This window comes from Tursiops truncatus, chromosome 9 (genome assembly GCF_011762595.2).
Source record: "Tursiops truncatus isolate mTurTru1 chromosome 9, mTurTru1.mat.Y, whole genome shotgun sequence".
Lineage (NCBI taxonomy): Eukaryota > Metazoa > Chordata > Mammalia > Artiodactyla > Delphinidae > Tursiops > Tursiops truncatus.
The window spans coordinates 19,849,488-19,873,641 of record NC_047042.1 but is presented as its reverse complement, the minus strand read 5'-3'; the positions used below and the strand labels follow the sequence as shown (position 1 = coordinate 19,873,641).

Here is a 24,154-nt window from a genome sequence, read left to right as displayed (position 1 = left end):
AGACCCCTCAGTTAAACAGTACATGTGAATACAAAATTAACAGTAAGGCCACTCAAGGAGAAGAAATAATTAAGCAAGATGTGCTTGGCTTGCTTCATAGAGCAGAGGCAAGAGATGAATTTTCCGTCTGGCGTGCAACAGCAAGGAAGGTAACCACAGAACTCTGGCTAGTATTAGGGCAACCTATGCCAAAGCTAATCCACCATAAGCCAAACATCTTGATTCCCATCTGTTTGCTAAATGTTCCTTTGGAGTGAAAAAGTGGGTTTTTTTTTCCTGAAAGTTTATGGGGAAATTTTTTGTGCTTTAGTGCCCACGAATCATATACATTCAGCTATATTACATATACATTTCCCCTTGACAGATTTGCATCTTTGTAGATAAAAATGCTAAATTTTGATATATATTATTTACATTTATCTTGGCTATTATTCTCCAAATTTACAAAATGTGGGAGACAAAGTTGTTAGTCCTCAATGTTTAGTGTCCTTATGTGCTTGAACATACATTATCAAAAGCATTAGCCTATTTTCCACTTTCAAATCTACCTACCTGTATAAGGCAGTGATATCTGAAGATATCATTTTCTCCCTTATATTTTCCAAGTGTTTTTTCTTAAAAAAAGACTTATTTATTCTTCACAGTTTTGGGAGGTAGGTGAAAATCATCCTCTTGTTGCACGTGAGGACACTGAGGCACACTGAGCTTAGGTGACAGAGAATCCAAGGCAGAAGCAGGATTAAAAGTCAGATTAAGTGGCTAACATGCATATATATACGTGAAAATAAATTACAGGGCACTACCTGGGTAGCATTTGGTGTAGGACACCTATTTTGATTATTTTGTGTGAATAAAGTTCATTTCACTGAGGCTGGATTGGGAAGACAGAATGGGCCTCTAATCAGCTCTCTCATTTAGGAAGGTTCAGAGTAATGGAGTGCGTGTAGAGCCTGTCTAGGACTAAAACTCAGGGCAGTGGACTCCCAGAATCACTGTCTTTTTTTTAACCACTAATATTCCACACTGGCTTAATAAAAGTAGAACCGTGCTTAAGGATCGTGTAAATATAAGAGAATCATGTAAAACAGAAAATATTTATAAAGCTCACTGACATACTGGGGTTTGAGCTAAGAAACCAGAAAAAATAATGAGTATATATATATAGAGAGAGAGAGAGAGAGAGAGAGAAGATGGAATATGGAAAGAATAAAATTTAACTCAAAGTATATGGTCTATTAACATTTAATATCTGCATTTATCTTTGTAAATTATTTCCTTGCAGCTATATTTGTGCTGAGCAGGTCTGACTTTTAGATTAAAAATAAAACATTTCACAAATCATGTTCTCATAACCACACTTCCCCTTCCTCTGCCCAGCTCAGAGGGCTTTTGATTTGGGGATTGTAGGTATGCCACAGAGTATATTATTCCTCTCTTTAAAAAAAATGGTAACTTAGCCCAAACTCCTATGTTTTTATGTTTAAAAAAATAAATCTCTTAACATTTGGCATATAACCATGTGGGGAATCAATGTCATCATTTGCTCTAACATGACTGTAAGAAATATGTTTCTATGTGCAGGCCTGTGAGAAAATCTAGGTAGGTAGTCAGCCTTGACTTACCTTGCAGAAGGCCCCTAAGAATAGAAAAACAGAAATGAGTTTTTAAAATCAGTTTTTCATAATCTCAAAACTCTACCACTAAAGTAGAATGCTTTAGTAAAAAAAATTCCATTGCAGTGTTTTATGTCACTGAGACATGACTTAAAATCTACATTAGCCTTCATTATGTAAATGACCCACCTTGAACTCTTCTCTGTTTATAAGAACTGGCAATCATATTAAGCAGGTTACAACATAGAACACAAACCTGCAGAAGTTGTTTCCAAATGTAAAAAATTGTAATATTCATGAATTTCTTAGTCTTTTTGGATTTATATCCGATGATGCCTTTTTCATTAAAAGCTCCTGTGCTCATATTTACTCAAAGTTGTCATCATCAGTATTAAGGTATCTTGACTCTCCATGCTTCAAGACAAAAAAATCTTCAGTCTTAAGTCCATATCTTTCTAGAGCCTCACTCAGTTTCACTGGAGGTTCTAAGTAATGCTGGCAAAGGGCAGAGAGAAACAAAAATGGAAAAAGATTAAGCATACATATATTTGGGGGGATATGTCAAACAAGAGTTCAAACTAAAATAACCAAACAGCCTACTTAAAGTAATGCTCTTCCTTTTCATTGAAGCATTAGCAAATGAGTCCATCATACTTTCTAATATAGAATCATTAAGCCAATAGAAATGTCATATTTATCAATCTGTTAACACCATGCATGTCAAATTTGGCCTTAGATTGAGCATTATTAGACTGCATGAATTCTGATTAGACTGCATGAACTCTGCTCACATTTCCCTACATGAAATCCCAGTCTAAATGGAATCAGTGCTAAAGAATTAAGTGTTACCAATAGTTTGGGAGAACAGAGAAACTTAGATTATAAGGAAGAGTATGTGTGTACAAGCAAACGCTAGAGAAAATATTTTTGGCTGAAGAAGGGTTGTCATCCCCAAACCCCAACCAAATACTGATTCTGTAGTCTATGGATTGAAGAGGGGCCTCAGGAAAAGAGATTTAACAGGTGGAGTTACCTTTTGTTTCCTCACCTTTTCATAACTCAAAAAAAAATAAAGACAGCACACTGTTGAAGAATGTTTCAACATACTCAAATGTTTACCAAATAAATTGAAACCACCTGAACATGTGTTATAGTTAAAGAAAGCAAAAGGTATAAAAGAAATCACTTCACCAGTTATTTCTCTTTCGAGCTAAATATTTACAGTGTATAGTAGCTATTTTTACAGGAAATAAAGGAAAAAAACAGGTATTACACAAAGGGTTTTTCCCCCAATTTCAATTAGAAAAGCTATAAAATGTTAAAATTAAAGCAGAAATAAAAATCAGTCTCTACTCTGATCGCTGGTGGTAAGTCTGCTTCTTCCCTCCATGCAGCAATGGCTGGTGAGCACCCAGAAAGCGGCCAGGTCAGTGAACTAAATAAAAACCCTTGCCTTCCTAGAGCTGTCATCCCAATACAGAGACAGATAAGAAATGAATAAAGGAAACAGTATCTGAGTGGGTGACATGTTCTGGGTAGAACATCGTTGGTAAGTGTCGGGGGTGGAGGTTTAATTTTAAATACAGCCATCTAAGAAGTCCTCTTGGAGATGGCAACTTGAACAAAGATCTGAGGGAGCAGATTGCACCAGGCTTTGTAGGCAGCTGTGAGGGCTGTGGCTTTGACTGGGAGTGTGATGGAAAGCTGCAGGTCCTTCTGGCACAGGAGTGTCACAATCTGATCTAAGGGGTAAGGTCGCTGCCCTCTGCAGCGTTGAGAACAGACTGTAAGGGGCAGTGTGGCATCAGTGACGGGGGTAAGAGGTACTCAAAGTCTAAATACAATGTAAAGGATGAGCTGACTGCATGTGGGGAAAAGCTGGAGGGAGGATATGAGAGAAAGAGAGTAAAGGGTTTGGCCTGAGGAACTGGAAGGAGGGTGTTGCCATTTACTGAGATTAAGAGAAATGATTTTGAGAGAAGATCAGGAAGTTTGGTTTTAGACTGAAGTTTTGGGTACCTGATGGGCATCCAAGTGGAGAAGTCAAGTAGGCAGCTGGATACATAAACATGGATTGTAGGGGGAAACCTGGGCTAGAGAGGTACAGTGGGTAGATGGTGTTTAAAGCCGTAAGACTAATGAGATGCCCAAGGGAGCAACCAACTAGAGAAGAAATGGGGCCCCTGGACTGAGTCCTAAGGCACTCCCTGCTGACGAGGAACTAGCAGCAGAGATTAGGGAGGGCCAGCCAGTGATGTACTAGGAAAACCAGGCAAGTCTTCTGTGGCTTCAGATGTACACATTGCTAACAGTTACTGGCCACACGTGGGTCTTTTCTCCCCGCTTGCTCACTTCTAGGTTTATGGCTACGTTTAGAGGGTCAGGGATGCCTTCCCACTGACTATGGAGTAACTGAGGTTAACTGTGCATTAGTTACCCAGTATTCCTAGAGAGAGCCACTTATTAATGGATTAGTTGACAACAGGAATCCACTTTTAGTCTTTTTTATGCATATAGGAGATTGCTAATATATCCCCCATGAGATTTAACTGTAAATAATAGCCTAAGTCAAGAAGCTTCCCTTGCAAAATTGTTTTTAAGAGATTTCAAAATGACGAAATTCTTTCCCAATGAAAAATAATTGTTCTGTTAAATTTTTTCTCCCCTGTGCTCTCTCTACAAGTCTTGGCCAACAATACACTTACACAATTGCCCTACACTAATAATGTCTTTCCTAGACTGTAACTTTAGTTATAAGCTATAATTTAGTATGGATTTTGATGTTGCAGTATCTTTCTGAGTTTCTTCGTAGGTCAATTCTTGGCTGCTTCAACCATCTAGAAGGGAGCTCTAGAAGTAGGCAAGAAAGCCTCTGAGTGACTGATAGCTATCTCTTAGTACAAGCACATTAATCCTGCAGGGAAGGTAAAAATGCCCAATAGCCATGGGACCAAACAATATGTATACAGCAAGGTAGTAGGTTAGACATATATACCACGGAATCTTACTCAGCCATAGAAAGGAACAAAACTGAGTCATTTGTAGTGATGTGGATGGCCCTGGAGTCTGTCATACAGAATAAAGTAAGTCACAAAGAAAAACAAACACCATGTATTAACGCATATATATGGAAACTAGAAAAATGGTACTGATGAACCTAGTGGTGGGGCAGGACTAAAGACGCAGACATAGAGAACGGACTTGTGGACACAGTGGGGGAAGGGGAGGGTGGGACGAATTGAGAGAGAAGCATTGACATACATACACTACACCATGTGTAAAATAGACAGCTAGTGGGAAGCAGCCGCATAGCACAGGGAGATCAGCTCAGTGCTTTGTGACCACCTAGGGGGGTGGGATGGCGAGGGGATATAGGTATGCATATACCTGTGCAGCAGAAACTAACACAACACTGTAAAGCAATTTTAATCCAATAAAGATGTGGGAAAAGAAAAAGTAAGTGGTGAAAGCAGAAGCTCCCAGCAGTGTGGACCCATTAAGGGCCAGGCAACCAGCCCCAGACAGCTCATACATTCCCTTTCAAAGGGGTCACTGTTTTATGATCTACTCCAACAGAAGAGACTCAAAATAAAGACCGTGGTCATTTAAGAAGTTAACATATATTATGTAGTGCCTACAGTTTGTTTCTACCAAAACTAGTCGGTTAAGTTGAAGTGCTTAAATACATCATTTAGGAAATTCACTCATCATTCCTTAGATGAATCAGATGTTGCCGTACGTACAATTTTAAAGTGTTGCCAAGTCAATACATCCTTAAGCTGCTTATATTATAGTAAGCAGTTATTACAACTATTTACATGCAAATCATTTAAAACTGTTTGCAAAGCATAGGCTAAACCTCCTCCTCCAAAATTCCGTGTACTTTATAATTTATTTAGCAAACTCGCAGTTCTCAATTTATGCAACTAATGTCAAAAAGACTAAATGAGGGCTCCCCTGGTGGCGCAGTGGTTGAGAGTCCACCTGCCAATGCCGGGGACACGGGTTCGTGCCCCAGTCTGGGAAGATCCCACATGCCGCGGAGCGGCTGGGCCCGTGAGCCACGGCTGCTGGGCCTGTGCGTCCGGAGCCTGTGCTCCGCAACGGGAGAGGCCACGGCAGTGAGAGGCCCGCGTACCAAAAAAAAAAAAAAAAAAACTAAATGAGAGTGTATTTTATATTTCATTAAGAAATAAAGATGAAGTTTAGATTTAAAACAGTAATTCTTGAAGGCTGCATAACACAATAACTCTTGAAGACTGAGGTTTTCTCTCCTCATCTTCCCATCTCTGTAAAGAACATAGCCACCTTCCCAATTACTCAAGTTAAAAATTTAGGAGTCATCCTAGATTCTTCTCTTTGCAAGGTTTAATAAAATACTATTACTTCATCTAAGTTGCTGAAATATGTTATATATAGAACATAAACATACATATATCTAAATTTACCTATATACATATGGAACACACATACACACACACGGAATAAGACACTGCTTCTAAATAATAGTGGTAAACCAATGGAAACCAGTATCAAATTCCCCCTTCTCCAAATACACAGACACAGAAACACACATCATATTCTCCTTCACCCTTCCCATGCCCGTGGACATTCATTTATTGATTCCATTCTGTCCCCCAGCAGTGTGGCTCAGGGCCACAGCATTGCAGAATGGGAATTCAGATTGGGGGGGAGTCAGCAGGGGGCAGGCAGTGTATTAATTCTGGAATAAGATGCAACTAGGGAGAGGGCAGGCCAGAAATAGGACAGAGAGGGAGTGCTTAAATCAGCATGAAAGCACAGGGCTCCTGCAGAGAGGCCGTGGAATGTGGAAGATGCCACACAGAGCAAAATAGAAGCCAAGTTCAGTCATCTGTTTCTAAATTTTGCTTAGGGCAGGCCCTGGATTGAGGAAAGCAGAGAATGCTTTTTGCTAAGCTTCTGTTTGATCCCACAACCCTGGCTAGTAGCAGAGTTCCAGGGTTCAGCTACCTTAAGGAAAAATAAGCTCTTCTGTACTAGTCTAGGAATAAAACCACCTTTTATCCCAATGCCTGGCACACAGCAGACACCAAGTCAGTGTTTACTGGATGAATAACATACTTCTGAAAACTTCCAAGCTGTCCAGCCTCACTTCCCCCATTGCCCTCCCTATCATCCATACTCTGGCTGAACCGATTCCTCACTATTCCCCATGCTTGCTGCCTCCAATCCCACACTTTCCTCCTCTTGAAATGCCTTCCTCCTTGCTTTTTCACAGCCAAGTTCAAATGTCAACTCTTCCACGAAGCTCTCCCTGATCCCTGCAAGTCGTAACAGTCCCTGACTCTGAGACCACTTTATCTGTCCCACTTTACAACACTCTGAGTAATTATGTGCATGTCTTGTATCTTCTGCCAGAACAAAAGCCTCCCGTGAGAGGGATGACATGACGGTTCATTTTTCTATTTACTAAGGCTGCGCACATTTTTGGTTATATAAACACTTGCTTCATTAACTACACAAATAAGCCAAAAGAACAACATGCACTGAGGATTTTTTTTCCCACTGTACATAAATATCGTTTCACTAATTAATATGATTTACCACCCTAAGTCACTTGATGACCACGCAGGTTCTGATTCTAGTTTGGTTTCCGAACACACTGCAGGGTACAGTGATCAGTCCTATCATCGGTCAGACACGTCACGAGTTATTGTTACCACAATCACACTCACCTCATTCGCTAAGGCAAAAGTTCCCCAGTGAATCGCCACAGATCTCTTTGTCTGCACATCAATGTGAATCTTTACAGCCTCTTCTGGGTCTACATGCTGGTACTTCATAAACCACCTGATAAAACACAGTAATTTATTAAATCTGGGCTTTTAAGTATACAATAAATTCTAATTACTGCTTCATGTAATCAACCTTTAACATTCTGCACAGAAATAAATCACAGTAGGCAAAACCATCTCCCTTCAGTCCACTTTTCTGCTGGAAAAAAATAAAAATCTTTCTTGTACAAACTGCTATAACAGTAGATACGTCTCAAGCAAAACTTCCCTTTGAATAGTAGATTTTGTTTCACATGTATTTTTATTTTACTGATGATTTATTCTGAAGATATCTTATTACTTTAAAAAGCAGATATTTTGCAATCCTGGTATGAATGAAAGAAACAGAATAATGGGTAAAGAACTAGAAATCAAAACTCCAGTTGCAAATAACCTTGCTGAAACAATTTTTTTTTTAACGTGCTAAAGTGAAAAGGAAACAAAAATTAGTGTATAATTTGTAAGATCAGGAGCAAAAAAAATCCAGTTACTATTCAAGGATTTTATTTAAATACCATACAACTGATGAATGAGGTGTTTGGTTTGGCAAGAAGAAAGGGTACATCAGGGAGACTAAATAGAGTTTAGCAATGTGAAAGGCTGCCTCATGCCTGGGAAGAGACGGCTCTGGAGGCAGGGGGCCTGGGCGTGAATCCCAGCTCTACCAATTCCTGGGAATGCCTTTGGAGCTGCTTCAGTTTCTCCAACTGCCATTTCCTGGTCCGTGAAATAGAAACTATACCCACTTCACAGGGTTATTGTGAGGATTAAACAAGACAAAATTTATTCAAAGCATGAAGTACAGCAGCTACTTCATAGAATTCTTCCAAAAGAGTAGGGAGTTGACAAAGCCAACACTTTCAGGAGAATTATTTCTGATACAAAAGTAAAATGTACTACATACAGGCAAATCCTTTGCTTGCCCAGCCAGCAGTTTATTTATTTTTATAAATTTATTTTATTTATTTATTTTTGGCTGTGTTGGGTCTTTGTTGCTGCCCACCGGCTTTCTCTAGCTGCATCGAGCAGGGGCTGCTCTTCGTTGCAGTGCGCAGGCTTCTCATTGTGGTGGCTTCTTGTTGCAGAGCGCAGGCTCTAGGCACGTGGACTTCAGTAGCTGTGGCACTCAGGCTTCAGTAGTTGTGGCTCGCAGGCTCTAGAGCACAGGCTCAGTAGTTGTGGCGCACGGGCTTAGTTGCTACGCGGCATGTGGGATCTTCCTGGACCAGGGCTCAAACCCGTGTCCCCTGCATTGGCAGGCGGATCCTTAACCACTGTGCCACCAGGGAAGCCCCCTCAGCCAGCAGTTTAGAAGAGGTAAAACAACAGTGTCTTCACATTATTTATATCCTGGGTCTGCTACTGGCAATGAACACTGCAGTGAAGATTAAGGGATCTGGATTCAGCAGAGGGGCTGCTGCACTTTGTAGAACACGTCATGGAAAAGTTCATCCATCTGCACAGCACAAGGGTTGTTATTTACTGTTAGGAGTTGCCGGGCCTGATGGGAGCCCCAAAACAAAGCCACTGTGTTCTCAACAAGAGATTAGAGAAGCACTTGTTCTGCTTTATCTCCTGACACTTAGAATTCAGGGCAAGATGAAAACAGTTTTGGCTGTTTCTCTCTATTGATTTTTTAAAAACTCCTACTTCAAATCAAAGGGATAGACATATTCCTTTCTTCAAATCAAAGGGATAGACATATTCCTTTTCATGTCTGAAATACATTTAAAATGTTTACTCTAGTATACAAATTAAAATAAAAAGTCAAAATCCTAACCGACTTGGATAGAATGCCCGATGACAGGAGATCCCAAAAGTAAGGGTGAAAACATTCTAAGCAGATTATTGAAAATCGTTTTGGGTGTGATCATCTTACATTTATAGACTACTCTGAAGTTTTGTTGATAACAACATTTCTAAAACTTTAGTACTGGGGCTTCCCTGGTGGTCCAGTGCTTAAGACTCCAGGCTTCCAATGCACAGAGCATGGGTTGGATCCCCAGTCAGGGAACTAAGATCCCCCGTGCCATGCAGCATGGCCAAAAAAAATAAAAATAAAACTATAGAACTGACTAGAGAACTGGAATACAGAGTAGAGGCTACTACCAATTTAATTCTTTAGAGCAAATACTGTCCTCCCCATCCTTCTCCCATCTTAGTGACAAGACAGCTGCAGTGCAAGAAGCAAGGGGGAATTATGTGAGTGCATTTGTGTACTTCGGCTGTACATATTTTATCACCTGTATATGACAAGTCTGTATATTTCTACATATGAAAATTTTATTTTCACAAGCACAAGTATTCTAATATACTAAGAACATATATTGAATAAGGATCAATACCATATAAAATTGATTTGTAAACAGGTTGACTGATGTTTTAAGAGGTTTCATTAGAATTCAGAATTAGAATTATGTGGAAAAGTGAAATTCAAGCCCTACTATTGGCTTATAATAATTTTTTAGTAAGGTAAAAATATCTAGTCCCTTAAATGAAGAAACTAGAAAAAAGGGAGAAGTAAGCATTAATATACTTAGCAATGTAATGGTTTTGGTGAACTTAAAAAGTTAATGAAAAGTATAACAATCTGATGGAAACCAATGATCAGATTTGCTCAATTCATCTATGTATCAGTGTTCTGTTTGTAGGATCACCTAAATAAAATGCCATCCTACATACCATTCTGTATGAGTCTGTGCATGGACTTCAGAAAATAAAACATTTTTTTAAATTAGCCCCTACTTTGCTACTTTTAGTGTTTATTTTCTCTTAACTTGTACATATCAACCAGAGTTGACTGAAATCTAACTGAATTCTTGAAAATCATAGGCAGTATTAAGGAAAACACAGGCAGCGGATGGGTCTCCTGGGTCTCAAATGCTCGTGTGACCTTTATCTGCTCTGTGCTCTGAAGACAGGCAATCAGTACAGAGAGGTTGCAGGGCAAGTGGTAAGTAGTGCAGCAATGTCTTTAGCAGACTAACCTCAGTGCTGCCTGCAGTAAGACCGTCACAAGGGACTGATGCTATAGGCCAAGCCCTTTTTCTCCACTAAACACAGGACAGGGCATGGGTGCATTCCACTCATGGAGTGTATCCTCCACGTGAAAGAAAGACCAAGAGTCAGGTTTGAGTACTGGCCGACAGGTTTAACTTTAGTCGGAATAGTACACGAACTTCGGGCTAGGCAGAGTAATTCTTTAAACCGTCGTCCTTTTCTCTTGGTAATATAATTTCAGTAACTACAATTATTTAACTGATATCACTGTAATTAAAGCATTTTAAAATTCAAAGAAAAATTTTAACTGACTCTGGCCCACCAACCCCCCACCCAATGTATAACAAAGCCCACCATTAAAACCACAGATTACTCGGAGTCCAGTTAATTTATCATGTAGCAGGAATGCTTGCTTTAGACATCTACATACCTTGGTTCATACGCTCCAATGGGAATAGCTGCGAGGTCAAAAGGTCCAAATCTTTTTCCTATCTCTTCAAAAGCAGAGCAATAACCAGTGTCTCCTGCGAAAAAAAAGCGGTTCCAGGGCCCCAAGACAGACCAGCTGCCCCAGAGAACCCTGTTGTCATCCGTCAGAGTCCTTTTACACCAGTGCTGGGAAGGTGTGAACACAAACGTCACCTTATCGTGTCCGGGGACGCAGTTCTCCTCCCACCAGTCCAGCTCGATCACATTCTCACAGCCACATTTCTGCATCCAGTCCAGGAGCCCCAAAGGCACAAACCACCTCAGCTCGTTACCAAATCGCTCGTTCAGAGCAGTGACAGAACTGTAGTCCAGGTGGTCGTAGTGGTTGTGGCTGATGAGGACCGCGTCTATCTGGGGCAGTTCACCGACGGTGCAAGGGGGACGCCGGAACCGCTTGGGACCCATGCGCTGCGACGGGGAGGCCCGGGCGCTAAAGACAGGATCCGTGAGCAAGATGAGCTCATCCATTTCCACCATCACTGTCGCGTGTCCCAGCCACGTGACTCTTAAGCCAGCTTCCTTCACTCCAGCTTCTTCAGGGTCATCGATAAAATACGGCTTAAGCACTGGGAGTTCTTTATCAAGCTCCTACACATATGAAGAAAGAAAGAAAAGCAGCTGTTAAAAAAAAAAGGTATTATGTGTCATCATAAATACATTTTTGACCTCAATTACAGAGAGAAGGGTTATTTGGGGAGAACTGAAGTCATTCGATAAATCTGTTAATTTTGCTTTTTTCTTGAAAGTGCATACTTCTTTCTGAATCTGACTCAATAATCACTGCATAGTGATGTAAGATGTTACTCCCAGATGCAACCAACAAAGGGAAAATTAAACTTAAAACTTTGAGTACTGCTGACTTTACGAAATATTTTTAAAGGCTCTCTTCTGTAAATGCCAGAAGTAGACCAACCGAGATGCAGTCCCTTTGCTACTGCTGTTTACTCAGCTGGTGCATTCGCTACTGAAAACTGCCTCAGGAGGTCAGCCCCTAGAAATAGTAAAGAAAACTTTTGACCACATATGTGTAGATCGTGGATCTCACGTGAACCTGACTTCCTGAGTACACAGAATTCAGAGCAGAGTGCTCTGGTCGTTGCTGGGAAAGTCGGGCATAGATGGTTCTCACCGCTTACCTCTGAGGTTTTCTACCACTGATCAAACCAATGCGGAACACGGTCCCTGCCCATGAGAAGATGATCGCTTTTGGGGGCAAACAGGTGTGAAACAATAACTACAACATAATGTGTTAAGTATTATTCCTTTATTATTCTTCATTTTATCCTTGGATTAAGCTGGACCAACAAGAAGCTGTGTTCTAGCATCACAGTCCTGGCTTTTATAAAACTTTCATAAACTGTGCTTTGGAGTTAGGCCATACAGCTGCATGGAGGTCTCTTCCTTGTGAAACTTGCCGAGCATGTACCGTGGGGCTGGCTGTCTTGGTGACTGGGTACCAGCGCACACCAACCCCACCTTCACACACACACCCCAGAAACACTGCTCTCGATTCCCTGTAACAGGAAAAGCTCTTCTGCAGAGCAATTGGCTTTACTCCTTTGACTACCATTGGGAAAACTGACAATCCTGCTTTGACTTTTGCTTTGACAGGAAGTTCAGAGTAAAAGCTGAAGACTCCTCCAGCCCATATGCAGACGGGAACAGGGCAGGGCACATCGCAGGGAACAATGGAACAGATTTCTATGCTAACCTTTCTTGGCTTTATTTTTCTACCCTAATTGTCCATTTGCTCTTGTATGTTTATCCATCTGGTTTTTTTACTGCTACATGTCTTTTTATAAGCTGCTGCAAATCAGTTTTGAAAAAGGCATGGTACTGAATAAATAAAATACAAGGCATGCTGTAGCCCAGTAAGAAGGAATGAAGAGCCCAGCTGCGGAAGGCATTACAGACACAGTAACTTGTGTGCGTTCCTGAGGAATGGTGAGAAGTTCCTGATGCAGAGAAAAGGGGGAAGGGCATTTCAGGTGGAGAAAATGCCCAAGCAAAGGCACAGAGCCAAGTAGGAATGTGGCGTTCGGGGGGTGCAGAAGACAAACTGAAATCTTATAGGATCAGAACCCAGTAAAAGCCTTGAATCCCACACTTCACCCAGAGACAGTGAGGAAGCATCGATAAGAAAAGAAAAAAAAAAAGACATGACCCAATTCATGTTTAGAGAAACCACTTTTCAAGTTTAAATGATGACCTGGGGTGTGTCACAACAGCTGCCAGGAAAGACAAAGAGCTGGACAAAGGAGACAGCAAAGGGCAGATGGGGGAGATGCAGGTGAAGGGAAACAGAGAGGTCACTGAGCTGGTCCAAACAGGAAGTGGGCCCAGAAGGTGGAGAATGACAAGATAGCTCTTAGCCAGCCTAAGCCTTAGTTTCCTCATCTGAAAAATGGGTATAATAATTGCACCTACATGTCATTACTGGGGGCTGAATTAGGAGAGGCTGGCACACAGTAAGCCCTCTGCAAGTAATGCAAAAGAAGAAGGAAGCACACCCCAACCCCGACAAGCAAGCAGGCACCACCCCTATCGATCCCTTACATATTTACTTGTTGCCTCACTCATAGTTAAGAGTTAAGATCCGAGTTAAGATCCTGAGTAACATCCAGGCATGTTCAAGTCCTCCCTGATGGCTCAGCCACCTTCCTTCAACTCATTCCACACACTAGAGCCACCTCAAACACTTTTCTTAGGGCGTACCTCTCTCCCCTGCTGAAAAATCGTCACTGGTTCTGTACTGCTTGACAAAGCACGTCTTACCTCCTTAGCCCAGTGGTAAGCCTGTTGGTGGACTGCCGCTCCTCCTTTCCAGCTGTTTCACTCAGTTCCTGCACACGGCTCTGTACTCCCCCCAACACTGGGACTGCAGCACCTCGCTCCCAGCCTAAGCTTGGGAGCCTGGCACAACACTGACCCTCTTCCTTCTCTCTCTCATCCCTTCAAGACTTTAATCAAATCGCACGCCCTTCACGGAGCCATCCCTGAGTCTCCACAGCCGGCATTGCTCACTCTCCCTCTCCACTCCCATGCCACCTGTTTGCACACCATGGATGTTCTGCTTTTTACCCTGGTTAACTGTACACAGGATGCAGCCCGTGCCTTATTCAACTTGGAATCATTCACAGTGCCTGCTTCCATGACTAATACACAGCATGCACGATAAAATTTGTTGAATGGATGAGTGAATGAATTTTTCAACTCAGTTCTCAAAGCTGGTAGTTAGGGTTGGTGAACAAATGCCATACGGTGTGCTTATCAAGAATTATGTTAGAAAGGAGAGGGAATGAGTATCAGTTGAGTCCCTAGCATGCGTTAGGCTTCATACGAGGCACATGATGATGATGCAGCATTATCTAATGTATCAAGTACTTTCGAATAACACAAAATACATGCATGGAGTGCTTACCATGTGCTAGAAACTGTGCTGCTTCATAAAATTTTTTCATTTAATACCACAATGCTGGAGGTAGGTGTTATTAACTCTCTCCATTTTACAGACAAAAAAACAGAAGTTACAGCATTCACACGAGGGCATGCCGCCTGCCTCCACACATTCTGCCTCACGCCACCATACTTACTCCCAAGTATTCTCATTTAATACATATTTTTAAAAAACACAAGTACAGGGCTTCCCTGGTGGCGCAGTGGTTGAGAGTCCGCCTGCCGATGCAGGGGGCACGGGTTCGTGCCCCGGTCCGGGAAGATCCCACATGCAGCGGAGCGGCTAGGCCCGTGAGCCATGGCCGCTGAGCCTGCGCATCCGGAGCCTGGCTCCGCAGCGGGAGAGGCCACAACAGTGAGAGAACCGCGTACCACAAAAAAAAAAAAAAAAAAAAGGTACAGGCATACCTTGTTTTATTGCGCTTCACAGATACTGCGGTGTTTTTTTGTTTTGTTTTGTTTGTTTTTTTACAAATTGAAGGTTTGTGGCAACCTTGCATTGTCAGATGATGGTTAGCATGTTTTAGCAATAAAGTATTTTTAATTAGGCAAACGTAACTTTCATATGCACTGAGAAACCAAAAAATTAGTATGACTGGCTTTCTTGCAGTGGTCTGGAACTGAACCCGCAATATCTCCAGGGTGAGTCCGTAACAGCCTGGGAATCAGGTGGGGGAGAATCAGATGTAGATTTCTGTGGACACAAGGACACTTTTAGAGATGACAGATATGTTCATTTTCTTGATCATGGTGATCATTTTGCAGGTTTATACAGATATGCAAACTCGCCAGATTTTACTTTTTGAATATGTGGTGCTTCTATTATGTTAATAAAACTATAAAAAAATTTAAGTAGCATCATGTTTAAACAGTGCATCAAAATATCTGAAACAAAACTCCCTGAAAATTGTTGCATTTTTTTTTTTTTTTGCTGTTAAGTTTAAAAGTCATTTTAAAGTTTAATATCTGGCATTATCCACTGACAACTGAGAGGAAACAAAACCTTGAGCACCTCTGGCAGCCTCAACTTGTTCTCCAAACGCAGTACTAACAGGTAAAGTGTGGAAAGAAGCCCATCACAAAGGATCATACACTGTGTGGTCCTATTTATATGAAGTTTCCAGAATAAGCAAATCCACAGACAGAAAATAGGTTAGTGATTTCCAGGGGCTGGAGAACTGGGGGGTGATGACTCAGGACACAGGGTTTCTTTTTGGGATAATAAAAACGTATTAGATTGTAGTGACGGTTGCACAACTCTGAATGTACCGAAAAACTGCCACATTGTACACTTTAACCAGGTCAATTGTATAATACGGGAATTATATCTCAACAAAACTGTTTTTTCAAAAAGGCAAAACGTCTGACAAGAGATCTGAATTAAGCAGTCACACTTTTCTTCAAGGTCCTTTCCTCTTGCTATATTGTTTCTAAGCCCATCCATCGCAAAAGAGTAGCTTATTTTAAAGAATTTGATCTCTAACACTACTGGCCCATGAAACTCAAAGAAATAGTGCCTACAATTGAGATTCCAAAAAGAAAAAAATAGTTTTTTACTTTTTATCCTAATCAGAGTTTGAAAAAGCACGTAGAATGGGGAAATTCTTGTTTATTTACAGAAATCAAGCACCCACTTGGCATTTTTCTTTACTAGATCAAGATTTTTCTTGGTTGGTCCTCCTTCTTTAAAGCTACAAATGGGAAAATCCCCAAGCCTGTTCTTAACCTGTACACTAGTTAATGTTTCACTTTTCTTGGGGAAAGGGAAAAATCCCAACATTTATTCAACCACTACTCTGCCAGATGCTTTAAGTACACTGTCATCTAACTCTGTGAAGCAGATGTTACTGCCATTTCACAGAAAACCAGACCAAGGCAGAGGGTCACTAAGACACTTGCCAAGGTCATACAACAAGTAAGTGTCCAATCAGGAGTGGAATCAAGGTCTTCTGACTCTCAAGACCCTCTCTCTTCATTAAACCATAACTCTTTCCATGGCATAGATAATGTTAACTTCAAAACAATGAAACCCACATTCTTGTTAATATTAAGTATATGTGTTTCTGTACATGAATGAGACAGAAAGCTTTGACAAAAATCTGTTCAAACCATATTTTCTAAAAAAAAAATCACTTTTAAAGAGGACTTGAGTTAATCCTTTTCTTCCAACTGAAAGTATCTTTGTGCTGTTTTAGGAAACTTTAATATCTGTACTTCGCAACTCATATTTAAGATTTGAATTAAAAATATTTCTTTTTCATATTTATTTTGACGATATAGGTGAACACTGAATAGAGATTGATTTTACCAAAATACCACCGATTCAATTAAATATGAATGCTAAGGTTGTATATTTTTGCCATACTATCCATATTAGGAGTACAAGATGCATCAAAATGGCTTAATATTTTTAAACTCCTCCTTGATTATAAAAGAAAATGTGCTTTATAAAATATTTGGAAAATATAACATAAAGATAAGAAGAGTAGCCATCCATTATATCCATGTGCAGAGATTACAACCACTGTTAAACATTATGCTATTTTTATGCATGGTTAAGATCATAGGATATTCATATTTTCTACTCTTTTTTTAAATTTCATATTATGACATTTTCACCCATCACATAAAAAAGTGAAACACATAGTGATTTAAAAATGAAACAAATTCTTGAGGAAACCTGTCAGAAAGCAAAACAAAAAAATAAAAAGAAATGAAATACAGGGGAAATAAAGTTACAGAGGGTTGATCTAGGAGATCCAAAATATAATCAGTAGTTGTTTTACGACGAAAAGATGGAGGGGAGGAAATTTTCAAGGAAATAGACAAGAAAATTTCCTAGAACTGAAGGCAACAGATTTTTACATCTAAAGGGCCCACCAGGCATCGAACATGATAAATAAAGAACCACACATCCTGGTGAAACTTCAGAGCATTGGTGCCAAAGATATGATCCTCAGAGTTTCCACAGAGGAAATCAAGGTCCCACACAAAGGATCAAGAAATGGCACTGAACTTCTCTAAAGCAATACTAAAAAGAAGGTCATGGAGGTAATGCTTTCAAATTCTGAGAGAAAACTGTTTCCAAACTAAAATTCCATTCCCACACTATCAATCAACAATGAGAATAAACTCAGCCTTAAAAAAGAACAAAACAATGCCATGTGCAGCATCATGTATGCAACCAGAGATTATCATACTAAGTGAAGCAAGTCAGAAAGAGAAACACAAATACCATATGATATCCCTGATATGTGGAATCTAAAATATGGCACAAATGAACCTATCTACAAAACAGAAACAGACTCACATACATAGAGAACAGACCTGTGGTTAACAAAGGGTAGGGGGTAGGGGAGGGAAGGACTGGGAGTTTGGGGTTAGCAGATGTAAACTATTATATATAGGATGGATAAACAACAAGGTCCTACTGTAGAGCACAGGGAACTATATTCAGTATCATGTGATAAATCATAATGGAAAAGAATATAAAAAAAGAATGTCTCTTTGTGTATAAATGAGTCACTGCTGTACAGCAGAGATTGGCACAGCATTGTAAACCAACTATAAATTCAATTTAGAATAAAGAGTGAGAATAAAGACATTTTAGACAAGCAAGGTCTCAAAAAACTATCGTCCCGTGTACCCCCTCTCAGGAAGCTCGTTAAGAGTGCGCTCCACCAAAAGGAGAAAATATCCAAGAGGGGGAACAGGTGGGACGCAGGAAACAGGGCCACAGTGAGGAGGGAAAGGGGCCCAGGAGGGCGGTGAGGGAGAGCCCGGAAGGAAGCCACAGAGAGCCTGGAGGGCATCAGCCCAGATTAGAGCCTGGTGCTGAAAACCTCCTGAAGGTCTCCCCCTCGGGAAGATGGTCCTGAGAAGCCATGGGAAGGAGGGAGATGATCAGTCATAAATACATAGAAAGTTCAACAGACGAAAAAGGAGGGATCATTAACCTCAGAGGGAAAAGTATGTGAGACAGGAGACATGGCCATACTACATTGGTTCATCAATGAACAATACTGACATAGTCACAATAATGTAAATAGTAAGGGGAAAGCTCAAGTAGAAGCACGGGAGAGATGGGGAGGGATACAGAGTGGGTTACATCTGATAGTAATGTGAAGGACCACAGAAAAACAAACACTGCGTGATTCCACATATCTGAGGTATCTAAAATAGTCAAACTCATAGAATCAAAGAGTGGAATGGTGGTTGCCAGGGGCTGTGGGGGAGAGGAATGTGGGGAGTTACTATCAGTGGGCGCACAGCTTCACTTAAGCAAGATGGGGAAGCTCCAGGGATCTGCTGTACAACATGGTCCCTGCAGGCAACAATAATGCATTGTACACTGACAAATTTAAGAGGGTAGATCTCATGTTAAGTGTTCATACCACAATAAAAAGAAAAGAAATATGAAGACAAACTCCAAAGGAAATAAAGGGGCCTGGGTGGCAGAGGCTGGTTAGGGGACTGGTATTTGTCTTATAAGCCTGTCGGTAATATGATTTTTTAAAAAAAACCTGTATACATGCTTTTTTTTTCCCCCTCGATAAAAATAAAAAAGCAACCTGCTGGCCTACTACAGTACAAATATAAAATAACTGCTACGTATCATTTTTTCAAAGGGCATCCTATTCTTCAATATCATACATTTAAAGAATGCGTGAGATTTTCAAAGTACTTTCATGTGTCACATGAATCTCAAAACAATCCTCGTCACCGAAACTCTCTTATCCTAACTTCATAGATCCCTCCCCTCCACCCCCCCCGCAAAAAAAAGAGTTCCTTGAGGGACTGTGATAGAAATAAGGTCACACACGGACAGGATTCCTGAGCCTGAGCCTGGTTCCCAGACTCCTGGTGTCCCACTTTTTCTACCAGGCCATGCTGTGCAGCCTCAGTCCCGTGTCTCTCTCCTACTCCAATATGACTGTCCCTCTCACTTCTACAGCAGTAACTGATAAGGACGGCCTCCTTCCACTAATGAAACTCGGAGGTGCCTGCCTCCCTCCCTCTTTGAAGTTCTCCAACCTCCTTTCTCCTAACTGTTGGAGACTATCATCAACACTAACAATCAGAGAAGGTCACTGAGCCACTGCAAGAGCACAAAGCACATGAACAACTTGAAGCCTGTGAGCGGACCCACTGCTCCAATGACCCAGAAAAGGCAAATATCAGGAACGAAGTACTGTTGTCTAACCAGGCAATGCAATTGTGTAGCTCTGCTAATAACCCATTTTCACTTTGTTGAGAGCTGTTCTATTATTTTATACTTTAATCACATGTCTTTTCCAGAACACTTTCATATTCATAAACCTAAACATAACATACTATAATGATGTAAATTCCATTATATAGTCATCATAACCCTACATATATCATATTATCCTCTTCTTCCAAAACAATAATTTTAAGATCTGTATTATTAAACTCTAGCGTCCCAATATCTAATTAAAATAATTTCGAGAAATCTGATTAAATTCTGAACTGGCCTAACGATCTGAAGTAAGTATGCTTTACATAGTCTTTAAATTTTTTTAAATGAATAACTCTATCACACTTAGCAGTTCTTAAAAATTAATAATCTGGGCAACTTAAAGGGATAAAGTATGGACTTATAGTATTCTATGAAAATAAAAGAAGTCAACATGCATTTAATCTAGTTAGTTCTAGGCTTTTATTGGAAACAAGGAGAAAGATGTAGGTAAATGATAAGAAAATAAAAATTGGATTAAGACAAATGAGTCTTCTCTCTTACATGATGCCACATCTGTTTAAATGCATTCATACTGAGCCTTCTTTTTGACGTTTTCTAAAAAACAAACCGCCTTAAAAAAAAAAAAGCTTAATAACGAACCCAAAACAATTAATAAAATGGGAATAGGAACATACATATCGATAATTACCTTAAATGTAAATGGACTAAATGCTCCCACCAAAAGACACAGATTGGCTGAATGGATACAAAAACAAGACCCATATATTTGCTGTCTACAAGAGACCCACTTCAGACCTAGAGACACATACAGACTGAAAGTAAGGGGATGGAAAAAGATATTCCATGCAAATGGAAACCAAAAGAAAGCTGGAGTAGCAATTCTCATATCAGACAAAACAGACTTTAATATAAAGACTATTAGAAGAGACAAAGAAGGACACTACATAATGACCAAGGGTTCAGTCCAAGAAGAAGATATAACAATTGTAAATATTTATGCACCCAACAAAGGAGCACCTCAGTACATAAGGCAAATACTAACAGCCATAAAAGGGGAAATCGACAGTAACACATTCATAGTAGGGTCCTTTAACACCCCACTTTCACCAATGGACAGATCATCCAAAATGAAAATAAATAAGGAAACACAAGCTTTAAATGATACATTAAACAAGATGGACTTAATTGATATTTATAGGACATTCCATCCAAAAACAACAGAATACACATTTTTCTCTAGTGCTCATGGAACATTCTCCAGGATAGATCATATTTTGGGTCACAAATCAAGCCTTGGTAAATTTAAGAAAATTGAAATTGTATCAAGTATCTTTTCCGACCACAATGCTATGAGACTAGATATCAATTACAGGAAAAGATCTGTAAAAAATACAAACACATGGAGGCTAAACAATACACTACTTAATAATGAAGTGATCACTGAAGAAATCAAAGAGGAAATCAAAAAATACCTAGAAACAAATGACAATGGCGACATGACGACCCAAAATCTACAGGATGCAGCAAAAGCAGTTCTAAGAGGGAAGTTTATAGCAATACAATCATACCTCAAGAAACAGGAAACATCTCAAATAAACAACCTAACCTTGCACCTAAAGCAATTAGAGAAAAAAGAACAAAAAACCCCCAAAGTTAGCACAAGGAAAGAAATCATAAAAATCAGATCAGAAATAAATGAAAAAGAAATGAAGGAAACGATAGCAAAGATCAATAAAACTAAAAGCTGGTTCTTTGAGAAGATAAACAAAATTGAAAAACCATTAGCCAGACTCATCAAGAGAAAGAGGGAGAGGACTCAAATCAATAGAATTAGAAATGAAAAAGGAGAAGTAACAACTGACACTGCAGAAATACAAAAGATCATGAGATTACTACAAGCAACTCTATGCCAATAAAATAGACAACCTGGAAGAAATGAACAAATTCTTAGAAATGCACAACCTGCCAAGACTGAATCAGGAAGAAATAGAAAATATGAACAGACCAATCACAAGCACTGAAATTGAAACTGTGATTGAAAATCTTCCAACAAACAAAAGCCCAGGACCAGATGGCTTCACAGGCGAATTCTATCAAACATTTAGAGAAGAGCCACCACCTATCCTTCTCAAACTCTTCCAAAATATAGCAGAGGGAGGAACACTCCCAAACTCATTGTACAAGGCCACCATCACCCTGATACCAACACCAGACAAAGATGTCACAAAAAAAGAAAACTACAGGCCAATATCACTGATGAACATAGATGTAAAAATCCTCAACAAAATACTAGCAAACAGAATCTAGCAGCACATTTAAAGGATCATACACCATGACAAGTGGGGTTTATCCCAGAAATGCAAGATTCTTTAATATACAAATCAATCAGTGTGATAAACCATATAAACAAACTGAAGGATAAAAACCATATGATCATCTCAATAGATGCAGAAAAAGCTTTCAACAAAATTCAACACACATTTATGATAAAAACTCTCCAGAATGTAGGCATAGAGGGAAACTACCTCAACACAATACAGGCCATATATGACAAACCCACAGCCAACATCATCCTTAATGGTGAAAAACTGAAAGCATTTCCACTAAGATCAGGATAAGACAAGGTTGCCCACTCTCACCACTCTTATTCAACATAGTTTTGGAAGTTTTAGCCACAGCAATCGGAGAAGAAAAGGAAATAAAAAGAATCCAAATCAGAAAAGAAGAAGTAAAGCTGTCACTGTTTGCAGATGACATGATACTATACATAGAGAACCCTAAAGATGCTACCAGAAAACTGCTAGAGCTAATCAATGAATCTGGTAAAGTAGCAGGATACAAAATTAATGTACAGAAATATCTGGCATTCCTGTACACTAATTATGAAAAATCTGAAAGTGAAATCAAGAAAACACTCCCATTTACCATTGCAACAAAAAGAATACAATACCTAGGAATAAACCTACCTAAGGAGACAAAAGACCTGTATGCAGAAAATTATAAGACACTGATGAAAGAAATTAAAGATGATACAAATAGATGGAGAGATATACCATGTTCTTGGATTGGAAGAATCAACATTGTGACAATGACTCTACTACCCAAAGCAATCTACAGATTCAATGCAATCCCTATCAAACTACCACTGGCATTTTTCACAAAACTAGAACAAAAAATTTCACAATTTGTATGGAAACACAAAAGATCCCAAAGAGCCAAAGCAATCTTGAGAACGAAAAATGGAGCTGGAGGAATGAGGCTCCCTGACTTCAGACTATACTACAAAGCTACAGTCATCAAGACAGTATGGTACTGGCACAAAAACAGAAAGATAGATCAATGGAACAGGATAGAAAGCCCAGAAATAAACCCACGCACATATCGTCACCTTATCTTTGATAAAGGAGGCAGGAATGTACAGTGGAGAAAGGACAGCCTCTTCAATAAGTGGTGCTGGGAAAACTGGACAGCTACATGTAAAAGTATGAGATTTGATCACTCCCTAACACCATACACAAAAATAAGCTCAAAATGGATTAAAGACCTAAATGTAAGGCCAGAAACTATCAAACTCTTAGAGGAAAACATAGGCAGAACACTCTATGACATAAATCACAGCAAGATCCTTTCTGACCCACCTCCTAGAGAAATGGAAATAAAAACAAAAATAAACAAATGGGACCTAATGCAACTTCAAAGCTTGTGCACAGCAAAGGAAACCATAAACAAGACCAAAAGACAACCCTCAGAATGGGAGAAAATATTTGCAAATGAAGCAACTGACAAAGGATTAATCTCCAAAATTTACAAGCAGCTCATGCAGCTTAATAACAAAAAAACAAACAACCCAATCCAAAAATGGGCAGAAGACCTAAACAGACATTTCTCCACAGAAGATATACAGACTGCCAACAAACACATGAAAGGATGCTCAACATCACTAATCATTAGAGAAATGCAAATAAAAACTACAATGAGATATCATCTCACACCGGTCAGAATGGCCATCATCAAAAAATCTAGAAACAATAAATGCTGGAGAGGGTGTGGAGAAAAGGGAACCCTCTTGCACTGTTGGTGGGAATGTGAATTGGTTCAGCCACTGTGGAGAACAGTATGGAGGTTCCTTAAAAAACTACAAATAGAACTACCATATGACCCAACAATCCCACTACTGGGCATATACCCTGAGAAAACCATAATTCAAAAACAGGCATGTACCAAAATGTTCATTGCAGCTCTATTTACAATAGCCCGGAGATGGAAACAACCTAAGCGTCCATCATCGGATGAATGGATAAAGAAGATGTGGCACATATATACAATGGAATATTACTCAGCCATAAAAAGAAACGAAATTGAGCTATTTGTAATGAGGTGGATAGACCTAGAGTCTGTCATACAGAGTGAAGTAAGTCAGAAAGAGAAAGACAAACACCGTATGCTAACACATATACCTGGAATTTAAGGAAAAAAAATGTCATGAAGAACCTAGGGGTAAAACAGGATTAAAGACACAGACCTACTAGAGAATGGACTTGAGGATATGGGGAGCGGGA

At 39.8% G+C, this 24,154-nt stretch overlaps 2 protein-coding genes across 7 annotated transcripts in view; one reads left to right on the top strand and one right to left on the bottom strand.

Annotated features, from left to right (window-relative positions):
* ARMC10 (armadillo repeat containing 10) overlaps positions 1-12,702 on the top strand; it is a 51,302-nt gene extending 38,600 nt beyond the window's left edge. The window contains exon 7 of the mRNA XM_073809585.1: positions 12,530-12,702. Coding sequence (XP_073665686.1) covers positions 12,530-12,550 — 21 coding nt within the window. The 3' untranslated portion in view covers positions 12,551-12,702. The remainder of the gene's footprint in view (positions 1-12,529) is intronic.
* The window catches only part of NAPEPLD (N-acyl phosphatidylethanolamine phospholipase D), an 88,031-nt gene continuing 64,495 nt past the window's right edge, over positions 619-24,154 (bottom strand). For all 6 annotated transcript variants that reach the window (XM_019940545.3, XM_019940543.3, XM_073809583.1 and 3 more), the window contains 3 exons: positions 10,860-11,506; positions 7,331-7,445; positions 619-2,108 (listed from right to left, as the gene is read on the bottom strand). In XM_019940545.3, coding sequence (XP_019796104.1) covers positions 1,980-2,108; positions 7,331-7,445; positions 10,860-11,506 — 891 coding nt within the window. In that variant the 3' untranslated portion in view covers positions 619-1,979. The remainder of the gene's footprint in view (positions 2,109-7,330; positions 7,446-10,859; positions 11,507-24,154) is intronic.